General features: G+C 33.7%; 2 protein-coding genes across 3 annotated transcripts; one reads left to right on the top strand and one right to left on the bottom strand.

Annotated features, from left to right (window-relative positions):
- Nucleotides 1-1,441: 1,441 nt before the first annotated feature.
- On the top strand, nucleotides 1,442-3,533 carry LOC126668043 (adenine phosphoribosyltransferase 5-like). Its single transcript, XM_050361248.2, has 7 exons — nucleotides 1,442-1,700; nucleotides 1,796-1,906; nucleotides 2,404-2,496; nucleotides 2,657-2,806; nucleotides 2,902-2,960; nucleotides 3,165-3,234; nucleotides 3,327-3,533. Exons 1-7 carry the CDS (start codon nucleotides 1,610-1,612, stop codon nucleotides 3,338-3,340), a joined length of 588 nt encoding a protein of 195 aa, XP_050217205.1. The 5' UTR covers nucleotides 1,442-1,609; the 3' UTR covers nucleotides 3,341-3,533.
- A 183-nt stretch (nucleotides 3,534-3,716) lies between these two features.
- Nucleotides 3,717-8,709, bottom strand: LOC126668042 (PX domain-containing protein EREL1). 2 transcript variants are annotated; one of them, XM_050361246.2, is made up of 10 exons: nucleotides 8,156-8,709; nucleotides 7,762-7,872; nucleotides 7,184-7,282; nucleotides 7,006-7,092; nucleotides 6,680-6,788; nucleotides 5,726-6,522; nucleotides 5,299-5,463; nucleotides 4,912-5,154; nucleotides 4,417-4,632; nucleotides 3,717-4,137 (listed from the first exon to the last, which is right to left on the bottom strand). In XM_050361246.2, exons 1-10 carry the CDS (start codon nucleotides 8,243-8,245, stop codon nucleotides 3,955-3,957), a joined length of 2,100 nt encoding a protein of 699 aa, XP_050217203.1. In that variant the 5' UTR covers nucleotides 8,246-8,709; the 3' UTR covers nucleotides 3,717-3,954. The 2 variants fall into 2 exon arrangements, with proteins under 2 accessions (XP_050217203.1, XP_050217204.1); XM_050361247.2 differs by having other exon boundaries at nucleotides 7,184-7,274.
- Between the last annotated feature and the right edge of the window lie 8,670 nt (nucleotides 8,710-17,379).

Genomic DNA, 17,379 nt, shown 5'->3' with positions numbered 1-17,379 from the left:
TAAAAAAAAATTGAAAATAGAAATATAAAAATATAAATAAATGAGTTTTTGGATAAAATCATTTTAATTATTAAACTACACTTTCAAATTATAATATCAAATTATTTAACGATTAAAACGAATCATGAAACATACAGTCTCTTTTTGAGATTGTCATTCCCAATTCAAGAAAAATGTCACTAATGGTGATTAAAGACTTAAAGTTGCAATTGTAGTCCATATATGCATGATTAGTGATTTAAAAAAAACAGTTAAAAAGGAAGACACAAAGGACAATATAAGTAATTATAAAAATAATGGTGTGCAAAAATAAAATTATGGAGTGCTAAAATCCCTACTCTTGAAAATATTAAAGGCCGTAAAAAGGCCAAACCTTTTATAAAAATTCTGACCTTTCAATTTTGTCGATTTTGGCCAAAAACTGATTATTTGATTTCACAAAAGTCCTGACCTTTCAATTTTGTCGATTTTGGCCAAAAATGGATTATTTGGTTTCACAAAAATCCTGACCTTTCAATATTTGGCATGCCACATAGGCGTTACATAGGCGCCACATAGGCAAATTGAAATCAAATTGAGAGTTTGCCACAATTGAAACCAAATAATTTGTTTTTAGCCAAAATCGACAAAATTAAAAGGTCAGGACTTTTGTGAAATTTTTATGAAAGGTTTGACTTTTTTAAGACATTTGGCCAATATTAAAAGACAAAAATAAAATTGACTTTATTAAAGTCATTTAAACTTAAATATGGAGTCCAATTATAAGATGGCGGAGTGCAAAAATCCCCATCCTAGAGAGTAATGTGAGAGTATTTACAAATTGTTTCTCAATATTTATAGTAGACGTTATATTAATAAAAAATAGACTCTTAAGATGTCTATTGACTTTTTTTATATAAAGTATGTTAAAAGATATTATTATTTTATTCAAATTTTTAGTATAATAATATCAGTCCATTAATATGATATTTTTTAATATGTATATTAATTTTTAAATTAAATCGGTTGAATTAATTAATTTTTTAAAGTTTGTCAAAATATATAAATGTTTTATTTAAACTGGCGTGACACGATGATGTTTAAGCAAAATAGCATAAACTTATATACACGGACATATAAGATTAGATTTTATCAGATATAACGAGTCAAGAATAAATATTTAATAAAAAAGAATAGTAAACCAAAATAATACCACTCCTTAAATATTTAATATATTTGACAGCCAAATTATATATTTTTTGATAGATAAATTGATTTTACAAAAATGGAAAATGAAATGCAGACAAAGAGATAGAAGGTTGAACTGAAATGCCCAAGCCGTGAGATCGCGTGGTGAGAAAACAGTATTTATTTAAAGAAGAGTGCATTGGATTGGACAAAATAGTGTTAATAAATGCTGCTTATCGTCTTGTTTTAGACTACGTATTTTTTCTTTTTAATCTGTTACCTTAAGAGGAAATAAAAATAAAAATCAACCACCCTCTTTAAAATTCCATTCCTATTCCACCATTAAATTAAAGGATCCAAAATTCACTTAAAAACAAATTTCTTTTCTTCAAAAAAACTTTTTTAAAAAATAAAACTGTAGCTTTGAGAAGCAGAAAAAAAAATGTTTGCTGCAGAAAATGGACTGAAGGGTGATCGAAGGCTTCAGGGCATATCTGAAGCTATTAGGGTTGTGCCTCACTTCCCCAAACCAGGTTCTTCATTTGTTCTTTGTTAAGTTCTTGTCTTAATGTTTTTAAATTTTGATATTTGTGTGAATATATTGATTGAGAAATTCAGTTGTTGACAGGTATAATGTTTCAAGATATAACAACGTTGTTGCTGGATCACAAGGCTTTTAAGGATACAATTGACATATTTGTTGATCGTTACAAAAATATGGGTATTTCTGTTGTTGCAGGTACCATACTCAGCTTTTTCTCCTTTGATTTCCTTACTAAAATTCATTTCTGTTCTTTCTTTTATTTGCACAGTTTTGCATAATTTTAACCTACTCTTACGAGTCCACATTCTACAAGATGATGCATTTGCAATTATTAGGGTGACCAAAAAGGGGTAGATTAAACTGAATTAATCGGTTTAATTTCGGTTTAATTTTTTTTTTGTTTTTATTTATTTTAAATTATTATTTTTGATATAATTTTAGTTTAGCTAAATTAACTAAATAATTCGGTTGGTCCTGCTTTACAATTTACTAAGGTTTTAGTTAATTCCATTAATGTGATTTAAATTGATAATTTGATCGATTCGGTTAATTTGGTTTTAGTTAAATCGATCGGTTTTTAACCAAAACCGACCATTTGCTCCCCCCTGGCAATTATATTGCAATTCATTGTTTAACTAGATAAAGACTAGCAAGTTTTTTATTTTTATAATTATCATTTAATTTATGTGCAGGAGTTGAAGCTAGGGGATTCATGTTTGGGCCAGCAATCGCCTTAGCCATTGGAGCAAAGTTCGTTCCATTAAGAAAGCCTAAAAAACTGCCAGGTAATTTAACATGAACATTAATGTCTTGGGTGATACTATTTAATAATTGGCTATCACATTCAATATCGCCACCTATCACGTAATAAGTGGATAATATGGTGAATTAGGTTCATGTAAGAGTTTCTTGTAATACGGGTCGATAAATCCATTTGTAATTCAGGTGAAGTAATCTCAGAACAGTACGACCTGGAATACGGAACGGATTGCCTCGAAATGCATGTCGGTGCTGTTCATGCCGGAGAGCGAGCATTGATTATTGATGATTTGATAGCAACAGGAGGGACCCTTTCAGCAGCAATAAAACTACTCGGTAAATTAGCCTCTTTCCTGAACTTTTAACTGCTGTTACCTCGTTTCACTCTGTTTCGTTTTGCATCCTGACGAGTAAAAATGGGGTTCTCTTAGAGCGCATGGAAGCTGAAGTCATCGAATGTGCATGTGTTATTGGATTGCCTGAGCTCAAGGTAACTCTTTGTTTTCAATCCTTGTAAGATAAATCTTCCTCCAATTGTCGCTTTAGGCGTAAAAACCAGTTAAATATCAATTTATCCCCCTAAATTGAATAAAAGGAGAAATTATAACGAAAACTAACTTCTAATTAATTTGTCTCTTAACTGCATAATTTTTTTCTCAAAGAAACCATAATAAAAATAGTATATAAATTTCAGGGGAAGCGCAGACTTAGTAAACCGCTTTACATCCTTGTCGAGCCACGTGAAATCGATGATTGTTATCAAGGTACTAATGAATCTGATGAGCATATGTTTTCTGAATCCAGATAGAACTTCCATCTGCAATAATGATATCACTTTTTTGTTCTTACAATGCAGAAGTGTGCGTGTGAATATGCTTGAGCTGACTTGCAGAAAAATGAGATGATGCTTGAGCAAAATAGGCCATCATATATGTTGATAAATGTTTCAATCATTTGTTGTCCTGTAATTCAACGTCCCAGATTTTGGATGTCACTGCTCATCAGTTGGAAAGGTTGTTTATTTTTACCTTTGTCATGGTAAAAAAATCATTCCATTTCCGAATCGCCTTTGTTCCACTCAAATTCCGCCGCTGTCTAATTATTGAATTAATTGTTTTTAAGAAAATTATTGAATATTGCATATAATCAATCTGGAAAAGTGATTGAAAATGTAGGTAAATACAGTAAAAATTTCGTGTTGATGTCCAGTAAATAAATCATTTTCTTACAAAGAATAACCTCAAACTTGGTAAAACAGCACAGAAGTCTACTCTATTTTAATACAAGAAGAAAAAAAACTCTTTTGTGGGTGATCTGTATGTGTGGAACAACAAAATTACACGAGTTTATGTGCTGATTTGGTAAGATCAACCATTTAAGCAGGTGATTCATTTACCAGTAATGATCACAGTAAAATATCTCAAGAAGAAAACAAAATTAAAATATTTACTACTACTCATTACTCTCCTATCTACGTGATCCATTTACGAAGAAGCCTCATCACTATTCCTAGACATATTGCCGGTACATAGAGCATAACGCAGGACAGAATTCACCCGTTTTCTTAGCTTTATATTATCAGTGAATATATCCGCCAGCATCTTCTGCAGTTCCCGCATATCATCATCAGATGCAGCAGTATTCTCATCTTCAAATAGTCTTTGCGCCTAATTTCAGAAAAAATGCATATAGAACTTAATTTCAAGTTGTTATCCAAAATTTCAGTTCCAAGGAGATCTAAGTTCAAATGTCTTGATAAAATATAAACAATTAAGATGCAAGTGCTGATGCAGATGGCATAAATTAAGGTCAATAAACATGGAAGAAGATAGGCTTCATCAACCATTCGTGCCAAAAAGATTAAATTTCCATAGAAGTATATTCCGCACACAAAATTGTTGTGTCGAATGACGACGATATCAGTACAAGGGAAAAATGAGAAGTACCTCCGCAAATAGAAGGCTAACTTGATCGTCGGATGTAGATAATAAATCTACAGCATCTGCAAAGGAGGATTCCACAATAAATTCATCCTCCTCGTCATTAGACAGCTTAAGATTGCACTCCTTAAGCCGGTTGCAAAGATCCCAGCAATCATCTAGCAGCTTCTTTTGAGCACTTTTCTCTCGCATTCTTATTTCTCTTTCCTCTTGAAGAATTCTCTGAGACAACAGAACAGATTAATTGTATGACTAAAACAAAACCCTAGCATCAATCCATGACAAAAGTGGCTCAAAATATTTATTTTAACTTCGGGGCATGACTCAAACAAGAAAAAATAATATTATATTTCCAAAAGCAACAGGTGAAGGCAGCACATAACATGCTACCAACTCAAGAACATATTTTAATTCCCTTGTGCAATGTCAATCGAACATAGAGAATATTGTTTCCACCAATGTAGTCGAACAAAATACATGATTAGCAATGTCATAAACTACCTCAACTTCAGATTTCTCTCTTAGTGATAGACTAAGTTCCTCCTTCAGTACTGCCTGGGAACTTTTGAGGGTTTTGAACTCTTTAGCAAGAAATTTGATATCTGCTTTTGACTTTGCTTCTAGCTCTGTGTACTGTTTAGAAAAACTCTCAAGCTGGTTCTTGGTAGCTTCCAACTCCTTCAATGCCACGTCTTTCCCCAAATCGGTAGATTCCAATTTAATTTCTTTACTTGTATTGTCATCCTATAATGTTTAGAAATATTATAGTTCAAATCTCTGATCCAACAAAATTATACAGTGTAAAAGTTTTAAGAGAACTACCAAAGGGCAAAAGCAATCATAAAAAAAATGTAATGAATTTAAAAAAGCTCAAGGCAGACAGTTAACCTCTTTAGACTTCAATTTCAACTCCATTTCCAATGATTTACGCCTCAACTCCTCCATATCCCACTGCATTTGCGTAAGTCTTTCCCTCTCAATCAAAATAGCTTGCTGCATGTTTTCTTTATTTTTCTGTTTGGTAGTTTCAAGTTCTGCCTCCAAATCTTTAACCTGAAGAGACCCAACTAGTAAATACTGGTGTAGAAAAGGAGCCTCAAGTAGGAAAGGAAAACGATAAATGATGTCAAAAAATATGATTGTAGGATGTTCAATATGAAAATGTGATCTTCAAATTACATAAACCATAAGACCCTCATCATTAAATTGCAGAACTAGAAGCTTTCTTTATCTTTTATTTTGCTCTCAGTCGTTAGATCTATCCCAAAGGATGGTATAGTACATGTGAAAAGCAAATTTGATTTTCATTGCATACCTTTGTCGTAAGATAATCTTTAACGGCTATTTCTTGATCTAATCTTGCAATGAGGTCCTCCATATCTGTTTTTGCTGAGAGTAATCGCTGCTGCATTGTTGATAGGAACCTGTTCATTTTAGGACGCTGATCCAACGGGAGGAGTATTTGTGTATCACCTGTGAAATTCAACTCTGTATTTCTGGAAATTCTTGTCATACATGAAATGTCAGCACCGCCAGGAAGGTCAAGAGACCCATCACCAGATGAATTTGGAAAGCCAAAGTTTGATATTTCGCTGCCTCTTAGAGAACTTCCATCACTTCCAACACTATCACTAGATATTTTTCGAGCATGACCATAAACCTTGCCAGGCTCTGGCTCAGAGAAAAGTTCCATGCCATTGCTAGCAAGAAATGATAATCTGGAAGAATTTCCATTGTTTATATCCTTCCCTACAACATTATTCACATGTATGGCATGCGATTTGTGCCTTGGTAAGCCTTCAAGCTGCTCAAGAATAGTCTGTCCCATGAGCAGACCCTCATCAATGTTGGACATGCCATACTTCACAAGCTTTTCTATGGGATTTGTCATATCTCCATCCAACGTCGGATCATCTATTCCGATTTCAAAGGGTTCATTCCTTGGTGTACCCACTTCTGAAGTTTCATATGCAGTATCGCTGCCATAATCTGATGTGACTGTGGAACTACCAGCAACCAGAGAAGAAGTTGAATGTGAAGGCAACTTAAGTGAAGTTGTACTCTCAGCAGCAGGAGTTGCCTCTGATGACTGATGGTTTACATCCTGAAATGCTGAAAAGATAAAGTAAAGATATAAAAAACCCTTTTTTTTAACAGAAATGCTGAAAATTACAACACGAGAACAACATGTTAGTTGTAACTTCTAATTTAAGAACTGAAGACATAAAGATGTTTCAAGGTGGATATGGGGCAACATAATAACACTTACCAGACCTCGCAGAAGCTTCTAGTTCAAGAAAAGATGCCACCGCCATGCTTCGTGATAAGTCAATATCAGATAGCAGCTTTGTCATCCACTCCTCCAAAGAGAACCTTCTCTGCAACAAAACTAAGCCTTTTAAGAATATTAGTCACTTCTACATGAGTTAAAATATCAGTTCCATTAGAATGGACAACAACTTGAAGTAAAAGAGAAAGAGAGGGAGCTGATAAATAATAATAAACTTAATCATATCCACCGAGAAAAATGCAATACCCACTTGCAGGTCTAAAACAAGGTAATTAATAAATGCAACCACAAAGTACATTGCCTACCTCTTCCAAAAGAGCCCTGCTTTTCAGACGTAGTAGTCCCTTAGGCGGCGCCGGTGGAAGACTTTTCTTGGGATATGTTCTTTTAAGCTGTAAAGGCAGCAAGTAGCAATACAAGAAAACAGTTAAAATAATATCTAGTTCAATCCGGAACAAACTGCACAGGATGAATAACTCTTACATCAGCAAATAACTTCAAAAAATCATTAAATCTTCTCAACACTCCTCGTGTAGTTGTAATCCCTTGGGGTGATTGCAAACCAACCTGAACCCTGTAAAACTGCCCCTTAAGAAAGTTAACAATGAAAATATATGATAAAGATCCACTGAACTTCAAGCTGCCCATTGAACCACTAGACTTTATTTAATGTCAAATGCATGTTTTTGGACACAAATTTTTTTTAGCATTCAGATTTTCAAGAGCTAGAGATTTCAAATTAGATCTAAAGCCAAAGCTCAATTGGAATAGGAGTGTAGAAGGTTAAAAAGAAGATCATATTAATATTTACTAAATTGTGCATCCTGCAATTTGTATGTTGCACATGTATTCAAAGCAGGACATCCAGCAAGAAAGAAAGAAAAAAATGATTAAATAAGCAACTTGATATCAAACAACTACAAACATTTATAACACTGTTAAGTAAGTAATAAGCAAATCATTGTTTAAAAGAAAAGAGTAAACATGGAAACAAACGATTCTATGTATCATGCAAGCCAAGTTTTGTGGGTTTATATAGTGAGATTGTCAAATTGAGTTACCACGACAGGATCTGAATCTCTCGACTTAGGAAGAACAACCCAAGAAGGTATAGTAACACAATAACTCCATCCCGCCCTCGGATCATGAGGCCAAATGGTATCCCGTCCATTCTGCACCACCATTCAAATTATAAAACATCATCATTTTTATGCACTAAAAATATTAGATACAATGAATACTTGTGCAGACATACTTACTATAATAGGAAGGAAAGTAAAACTAAATGGAGAACTAATCAACTAATCACATGTTTAGTAACATGTTAATTGCATATATATCATAGTAATTACCAATCAACAATACGAGTTGAAGAAATGAGAACAAAATTCGGGCAAAACACAGCTAAATTCAATAACTAAGCAAAATCAGTAGTGAATTAGATCAGCATTTTACCCATTTTCGAGGCGGAGAGCTCCAATCCATGCCTAACGGCAACGGAGAAGTACCGTCGTGTCTATGCTTAGGTGGACTCCGTCTCTGCATCTTATACAAAACACTTTTACTTACTAATAAACGGAATTTCTTTTGCTTCGCCTAGAAATCGAGAGTGATCATATGAATTCTAATTTCCAATGATCACTCTCCCTCATTTATCGTCGATCGATCTCTTCAAATTCAATCGCAATTAAGCAAAGTGAGGCGGTGATTGTGAATTTGAGAAGCAATGTTTGAGTCTAGGGTTTTGATGACGATAGGATCGGAGCTGTAGCTAATAGATAACCGTCAAAATTGGAATCATCGTCGTCGGAGAAGCAGTTGCTGCATCGAACGGTGGAGATTCCGTAACGAGAAAACCGAAGAGAATATGAAAAACGTGTCGTCGAAGAGTGTAATTTTGTGTTAGTACTGTGACCTGCTTTGAATTTCCTGCTTCTATAAACAAAAGTTCGTAGATAACTAAAAATTCTATAATAAGTTTTTTTGATCTTTTTTTATCTGTTTGGTTGTTTTGGGTGGAGATGACAATAAACTTACAGGATTTTTATTTATTTTTACTGCAACTTATTCGGTAACGAATTTGAGGCTAATTGGGCTCTCATTTACTACATTCAAGCCCTTCACGTTTGCTTTGAACTTTGAAGTATTAGAATGAGCAGGCCCAACTTTTGAACATTTTTGTGTATTTGCCTAATAAAAAAATGGGCTAATAATCCCTCACGGTCTCCGACTTTTAGGTACCTTACAACAAACCCCTTGATATTTAAAACGATCAGTAAACCCCTGTATCTTTGTGGTGGTGCTCGCTAAACCCCCTAAATTCCAAGTATGACCAGAATACCTCAGGCGCTGTCTTTTCAGTCAATTGTCATTCTTTAAAAAAAAAAACTGACGGCGCCATGTCAGTTTAAAAACATAAAGTTAAAATTTTAAATGGTCAACCATTAAATCGGTTAATCATTTAAAACAGTTTGATTTTTTGGTTTTACGGTTTTTAACCATGTAACCATTAAAAAAATTAGATGTAAAAAATAAAAAATTTATAGATAAAATTTTAGAAATAGTCTAATAATTAAACTTTAATTTTCATTCTATTTGATTATTAAAATATAAATCTTATAAATTTTTACTTCAATTAGGTAAATATTTTATTAAGAAAAATAAAGTTCTTTTTAAAATATTTTACATATATATATATATATATATTCTCCTAAAATAAAAGTATATTCTTAAATAAAATATCTTTTAAATATCTTTTTATGTTTTGAATTTTTATGTGCGTAGATTATAAAATATATTTTATTTGAATCATAAAGAATGTATGTACCCTAAAAAAAAGAACGTATGTATGTATATATATATATAATTTATAAAAATATATTATTTATAAACCAGTTAACCGCGATTTTTAAAACTCCAAAACCTAAACCATTAATCATAAAAATTAAAAATCAAAACTTAAACCTAAACTCTTGAACCGGTTAACCATATTTTTATGTTCGGTTTTGCGGTTTCGGTTCGGTTAATTCGTTTGACCGTTTTTTTTCACCCCTAGTTTTAATACTTCATCCGTCCCATTTAGGAAGTCTCATTGGAATATTGCATTTAGGAAGTTCTATTTTCATTTTTAAAATATTTTTTCAATAAACATTCTATTTTAACCTTCATTTAATTAATCATCTTATAAAAAATTTCACTATCATTAATAGGGCTATAAATTCTACAAACAAAACATAAAAAAAATAAAAATATAAAGATAATAAGCGTTTTTTTAATCTGTGTGTAAAAGCAAATGAACTCTTAAAATGAGACGAAAAGAGTATAAATTAGTTCATATTTAAAGTTATTTTATAAAATATTATGTAACAGTAAAAAAATTAGTATTAATATACAAATTTTTATAGTATTGTGTAGATATTTTTTTAAGGCTTAATTACTTAAAAACCACCCACCTTATAACTTTTTTTCATTTATACCATGACCTAATTTTTTTTCAATTGTACCCTATTTTTAATTTTTATGTTTTATCTCTACCCTAATAAGTTGAATTGACCTATTTTTTTTTTTAAAAAAAGGTTTAAATTAATCCTTCATTTTTAACCTATATTTTAATAAAACGTTAATGTTAATCATTTATATATCTTGTTTTTAATATTTTCATCTTTAAATTAATTAAATTATTAAAAAATTACTCTTGGGGTACAAACGAAACATAAAAATTGAAAATAGGGTACAATTGAAAATTTTCTTAGGTCGTGGTATAAATGGAAAAAAATTACAAGGTGAGTGATTTTTAAATAATTAGGCCTTTTTTAATACTTTTATGATTATTTCTTCAATTATGGACTAATAAATCACAAAATAAATAAATAAAATTCAAATACTAAAATATAATTTGTTTTATAAATTTCATTTTCATTTTATATGATACACAATTTTTTATAAAGATAAATTATATATTAAAAAGGCCACAAGGTGTGATAATATCCACTAGCTATTTGAAAAGCTTATGCACACTATAGGCTACACTATGAGGAAGGGAAAAAAAGAATTAAAAAAAGTTAAAGTACGATTTGAAGTTCTAAAAAATCCAAACCTAAATGAAAATACTAACTACATTTTTAAAGTGAAAAACAACCTTCAAGAAACAATAGCAAATAATATCCCTTGCATTCGAGTCTTTCTACTAAAATATTCATTCGTTTCCAGCATCCCAAATTTTCTTAATAATTATAATTCATAGAATTAACAGGTGAGACTTTTGAAATTAATTTTAAAAATAGTTTATTAATATAGTAATATTTATAAATATAAAATAATTATTGCTAAGAAAAAAAAATGGAACAACCAATTTATGCACACAAAAATAAGAAAATAACTAAAACTAATTGATAAATGACAGTTAGAAACTGACATCTATCCATACATGTCATATTTAGTTTATAGAATGGAAAAGCATAAAATGAAATAGATATTTTATAAAAAATAAAACAACTATTTTTACTTTTTAAAAGGAGTATTTATTTCACAAAATCATATAATAATAATTCCATAGTATGCCTTCATAAGTAATAGTTCTACAAAGTGCTTATCATCATGCATACATGGACGGAAAAACAAAGGGACTTTGGTAATGTTTTAGCCTGAGTGTTGACTAAAAGTTTTCAGGAAAAATTATCGAGTTTGTACTTAAATCAAACTCAGGACGAGGTCAAATTCAGATTGTCGAAAAGTTAAATTGACTAGATAATCAAATATCATATTTAGTTCGGATTGGAAAAAAAGACCAATAAACTACAATTCAAACGGTATAAGCATTTGGTAGCATTCAATTAAGATCGTGAGTTTACTTTTTTCCGTAAAAACTCCCTCTCCTTTGATTAAAAGAAAAAAACACATCGTTTTGTCGCTGCATGCATATGTGTAGAAAGATTTTAAATTATGCAGAAATGTGTGCCTTTCGTTTACCCGCAAGTTGGTTTAGTCATTTAGAGAGTGATTTTGGAGTGAAGTGGATACGAAAAATAGTGTGCCACAAAACGGATCCTGTGCTCTATATTCACTCAATATTATTCAGCACACACTATGCCATGTGACGAACTGTGGGTAGGTGGTTAGAATATCAACATCATTCCCCTCGATATTTCAGTTTTGTCTCCGAACTGCTCGTGATTAAAAAAATAACTGTTCGGCCTTACTCATTTTACTTTAGTAATTTTTTTTAGATCTAGAATTTTTTGATGACTATATATATTGTAAACAGATTTAATGTCAAAAAAGTCAAACTATTTTGACATTTTTTTAATTGTTAATTAATCTAAATTTTATTAATTTACTGGAAATCTATTCATTTCTTGAGAAATTGATTTGATTATGCCGATATTACAATATGTAATGTTTATAAAATTTGGAAATCAATTGAAATGCCACGTGATTTTGATAATTTTTAAATTCATATTTATGCCAATTTGGCATGCCATGTGGATACAATTAAATCAATTTTGAAAAATTTGATAGGTTTTTAACGAATTTGTCAAATTGAGATGAATTTACGACATTTAAAAAGTTTGGATATATTTTTCAAAAGTCGAAAAGATTTGACCTTTTGACAATATTGAAATAAGCTTTCACCAGAGGTAGATCCATAATTTGGTATAAAGGTTGAAAAAATGAAAATTTTAAGATAATAAAGTTATATTATTTTAAAAATTAAATTTCTAAATTACCCATTATATAGAGGCCTAATGTCTTACAAAAACCCCAGCCTATTAGCCCCTTTTCAATCATACCCTGACGTTGAAAATTTGTCAATTTTACTCTATTTTACATTTTTGTGTTTCAATTGTACCCTGAAAAATTAAATTAACGTCTTTTGCGTTTGAAAATTTGTTTAAAACATTCTCCATGTCTCGCATATATTGATTGTATATTTTTAAAATTTATTTAAATTTAGTTAAATTAATTAAGAATTTAAATTAGTGTTAATTTGATTATGGTTTTTAGTTAGTTTTTAAAAATAAAGAACTTATTTGTATTTTTTTGAATAAAAAAGAATTTAATTTCATGTTTAGACTTAATTAATTGAATGATTTCATCATTTAAGTAAAAAAATTAACAAAAATTAAAATATTGGGGTACAATTGAAAACGGAAAATTTAAAAATGGGTAAAATTGACAAATTTTCAACGTCGGGGTGGAATTGAAAAAAAGTTTAAAGGTGAGGAGTTTTTGAGTGATTAGGCCTTATATAGATTCTTACCATTAGCACACACTGTACAGTGTTAACTGCTTGGATAGGTTAGATCCAAATCTTAGAGTTTGAGGATATAATATTTAAATTTGTTATAATAAAAAAAATCTTTCAATTATTTAATCTATACTTACTTTTACATATATTATTGTTTGCACCAAAATTAAAAATATGGTTTAAAGGCCATAAAGCCCCTATTCTTTTCAAAAGATAAAAGAGGTATTATTAATGATTGGCTTAAATTAATTTCTAGAGGTTGATTAATGTTGATTTCAGAAGTTGATTTCTAAAGGTTGGTTTCTAAAGGTTGATTTCTAGAGGTTGACTAATGTTGACAGAAGTTGATTTCTAAAGGTTGGTTTCTAAAGGTTGATTTCTAGAGGTTGACTACTTCAGAAGCTAATTCAAAAAGTCCAAGCCCAGTTGCAGAAGATTAAGCCCAAATTTGAGATGGCCATTAAATATTAATTTAAATGGCCCATAAGCCCAAGAAGTCCATTCCAGAAGAAAAGAAGTTAAAAAGCACGTGCAGCAGAAACAAAACACGATTGACAGTTTTTGAAAGTGGGGAAGAACGTGTGCAGTTGAAACATGAAGCAGTAGTTTTCAAAGGAAAAAGCTATAAATAAGAGAAGAGCAGCCAATTTGCAAGCCCCGATCAAATCCAACAAAAATCAGCCCAAAGGCAAAAACACTCAACACTTAGCATTCTCAATTTTCTTCATTCAGTAAAGAACTTTACGATTGAACTTCTGCAATTTCTATTCAAACACTTGTATTTTCATTTCATTCAATTAGTAAACATATTTACAGTTGAATTTCTTTGTTTTAGCATTACTTGATTGGAGTACTTGTTATAAGGTTAACCAAACCCCAATCGCTCGTTTAAGAAGTTAAGTTACATTTTGGAATCCGCTTCCTGGCACGCCCGCATTTCACACGCTTGTTGTTACAAACGCAAAACGCCAGTAACAATTTTTGGCACGCCCAGTGGGACACTAAGAGTTATGGCTAGAACTCGAAGTGAAAAAGGAAAAGATGTTATTGTATCCCAGGATACAGTGGATGATCCTACTACTGCAAATGTAGGACATGGAGACTATGTGGCTCACATGGTCAGAAGCATTGAAAAAGAAAATTTGCCTCTAGGAGAGGCGAGTGATGATGTGCCTCCTGGCTTTGGAGAGCAACAGACACCAACTCGGCGAAATTCTGAGCCAAGATTGGTAGAGGCTTTAGACATGCTGTCAAAAGCCATGTTAGACATGAAACAGACTCAGGCTAGCTTTAACCAAGCACAAGCCGAGTTGACCAAGAAACATGAGGTGATGGATAAGAAGCAGTTCGAAATGGAACGCTATTTGGCAGAATTGATAGTTGCTGTCAAAGTGTCATCTCATGGTGGTGATGTACCAGAGGCTGTTAATACGGCCAAACAAGATCCTAAGGGACACGGGGGGCAACCATCTGGAGGAATCCAGGAGATTGGGAGCACTAGTCATGTGCCAATCTTAAACCCGCCCTCTGAAGAAAGGTACGTTCCTCCTCACAAAAGAGATGAACCTGTGTATTTTAATTTTTTTAAAACTAATAATCAAACTGGCCGGAATTCCAGGCCGTTTAATGCAGGTGCTAATTGTCCGATTTCGGACGACCTAGAGGTTAATCAAAATTACACTCAACCTCCGGGCACGGGGGGCAATTACATGCCCCAAGAGAGAAATCAGCCTCAGGTGCCACCCCAACCTTTGGGAAGGCAACTAGACATGGAGGCTGTAAGAGAAGCAATTCAGGAGTTGTATGGTCCAGGTCTAAGGCAGATTGACCGACCGCAATTTCACAAGCCTTATCCAGATGTCATTGACAGGGAGAATCCTTACCCTAGAGGCTATAAAATTCCTAACTTCTCTTTATTCTCTGGAGAGGATGGCCACTCCACCATTGAGCATGTGGCGAAATTCACAATTCAATGTGGGGTCTTGGCCAACCTAGATAACATTGCGAATTTCAAGCTGAGATTATTTCCAAATTCTTTAACAGGTACTGCCTTTACTTGGTATGCTACTTTGCCCAGGAACTCAGTGCTCACATGGCAGGAGATGGAGAGGCTTTTCCATACTCAATTTTACCGTGCAGAGCCAGAGGTTTGCATAGCAGAATTGTCAAGAGTTTCTCAAAGGTCGGGAGAGGATGCCGACATGTATATACACCGCTTCAAAAGAATGAGGAGCAGGTGTAAAATTGTTCTACCAGAAACTGAGTATGTAAAAATGGCTCAGAGGGGCTTGGACATTGAGCTCCGAAAAAAGTTCCAGGGGATGGAATTCAGGGACTTCTATGAGTTAGCTGCTAAAGTCTCTGAATATGAAGAACTCCTGAGAGAAGAAAGCCACAAGAAGAAGGTGGCAATGGGCACTTACTATCAGGAGGTGGGAGCATATGAAACCGCGGTAGCCGACCTCACGGCCACCGGTTCATGTACCTGCCCTATGTTGATTAAAAAAGCACCTGATGGGTGGAAGAAACAAAATTCCAATGCCCAACCTCTGTATACTTTTGAGGTTTCAAAAACAGAAGAAATTTTTGATTTTCTGTTGAAAGAGAAGTTCATTACTTTGCCTCCGGATCATAAAATGCCTTCAAAAGATGAGTTGAAAGGCAGAGAGTATTGCAAGTTCCACAACTCCTGGAACCACTCAACCAATTCATGTTGGGGGTTCAAAAATATTATACAGGATAGGATTGCCAAGGGAGTTTTAAAATTCCCAGAAAAAAGGAGGCACTGGTAATAGATGAAGATCCTTTTCCGGCTGTGGCGTCTGTGAATGCCAGTGATCTCTCGGAACTTGACTTGAGGTTGTTATTAGATATAAAAAGAAAGCTCAGAATCAGGGAGCAAAATGACCAAAGAGTCAGGGGAGAGCAATTCGAACGGGAAAGGAGAGCAGAGGTAAAGCGGGATTACAGAGGAGAAAGAAGGCAGGTATCTAGAAACTCTAATAATTTTGTTTCTACTAACCGCCCTCTTTTGAAAAAACAAAACAGGGCCTCTTACTATCAAAGGAGGCCAGAAAGGCATGTCTTCCCGGAGAGGCGATCCTTCGTGTGGAAGAGGGAGGAACAGCCAAAAGCTCCTTTGGCACCTAGGGAGGAAAAGCCAAAAGCTCCTTTGGCACTTAAAGAAAAACAGTCAGAGGTTCCTTCTACCTTTGAAAACCGAAGAAAAGAACAAAGATTCGTGGTACCACCATTGGTCTCTCCTAGTCCAAGGTGGCATACCAATTATCACAAGAAGTTTCCGCCTCCACTAACAAGAACTCAAAAGAGGAGGCGCCAGAGGTTGAGGGCTGCTGCAAGAAACGAGTGGCAGTCCAGGCACTTGGAAGATCCTAGAAAAGTTGTTGAGGAAAAGGGGTCAAAGAAGATCTTAATTAAGAAGGAGCAATCTGGAAGCCAAAAATCTTCAGAGGCAGTGGAAGTGAAAAATAAAACTTCCCACGTGCCTTCGAAGAAGGAAATTTCGGATATGGAGTTGGAAGCTTTTCTTGAAGGAGAATTTGCAGGAGATGGCATGAACTTAGATGATCTCCTAGAAGACGACATGGAGTTGGATGATCTCGTGGATGAGGAAATCCTAAAGGAGGGCATGAGACTAAACGACCTCTTGAAAGAGGATACTGATGATACTCCACCTGTTAAGGAAAGCGGCAAATTTCAGAGGAGGTCTCTAGAGAATGGCGACTCAGAATCAGACACAGAAGGTGATAAGAATAGATCCATCAGAGTGGGTGAAATTGAGATTCCCCTCACTTGTAATGCTTTCTCCTTGATTCTTCCAAGTGATTTCAAAGGTCCTGACAACTCTGAGGAAGTAGAAGAAATTCAGAGAGAGGAGGTATCCAAACCTCCAAAAGATGAGTGTCGCAGCCAGGTCACCATACAAGAAGCTGCAAATGGTGGACCAAAGAGGGTGATTTTTGACAAACCTGCAGAGGCAATGACCAAGCATATTAAGCCTTTGTACATAAAGGCTCACTTCAATGGCAGACCAACCTCCAGAGTCTTGATTGATAATGGTTCTGCTGTGAATATTATGCCATTCAACATGCTACAACCTCTAGGAAAAACTACAGAAGATCTCATCTCTACAGAGGTTAGTGTGTCTGCCTTTACTGGAGAGCTCACAAAAACTATTGGTGTTCTCCCAGTAGAGGTAACTGTAGGGAGCAAAACTTCCCTATCGGCGTTCTTTGTTGTAAATTCATCAGCCAGCTACCAAGCTCTTTTGGGACGAGATTGGATTCATGCCAATTGGTGCGTTCCTTCATCCTTACACCAGTTTCTGCTCTTTTGGAAGGGAAATGAGGTGGAGGTGGTATGGGCAGACACAAAGCCATTTACCACTGCCACCAACATGGTAGAAGCCCGT

Source organism: Mercurialis annua, linkage group LG2 (genome assembly GCF_937616625.2).
Source record: "Mercurialis annua linkage group LG2, ddMerAnnu1.2, whole genome shotgun sequence".
Lineage (NCBI taxonomy): Eukaryota > Viridiplantae > Streptophyta > Magnoliopsida > Malpighiales > Euphorbiaceae > Mercurialis > Mercurialis annua.
The sequence above is the reverse complement of the archived record's forward strand: the minus strand, read 5'-3'. Positions and strand labels throughout refer to the sequence as shown.

Bases quoted from the DNA above. Each gene is read 5' to 3' on its own strand.
- LOC126668043 (XM_050361248.2), top strand. From the start codon at position 1,610: ATGTTTGCTGCAGAAAATGGACTGAAGGGTGATCGAAGGCTTCAGGGC. The intron at 1,907-2,403 runs GTACCATACTCA...ATTTATGTGCAG, and splicing joins GGGTATTTCTGTTGTTGCAG to GAGTTGAAGCTAGGGGATTC. The intron at 2,807-2,901 runs GTAAATTAGCCT...GGGTTCTCTTAG, and splicing joins AGCAGCAATAAAACTACTCG to AGCGCATGGAAGCTGAAGTC.
- LOC126668042 (XM_050361246.2), bottom strand. From the start codon at position 8,245: ATGCAGAGACGGAGTCCACCTAAGCATAGACACGACGGTACTTCTCCG. The intron at 7,283-7,761 runs GTAACTCAATTT...CTTAAGGGGCAG, and splicing joins GAGATTCAGATCCTGTCGTG to TTTTACAGGGTTCAGGTTGG. The intron at 4,633-4,911 runs GTAGTTTATGAC...CTGTTGTCTCAG, and splicing joins GAGAGAAATCTGAAGTTGAG to AGAATTCTTCAAGAGGAAAG.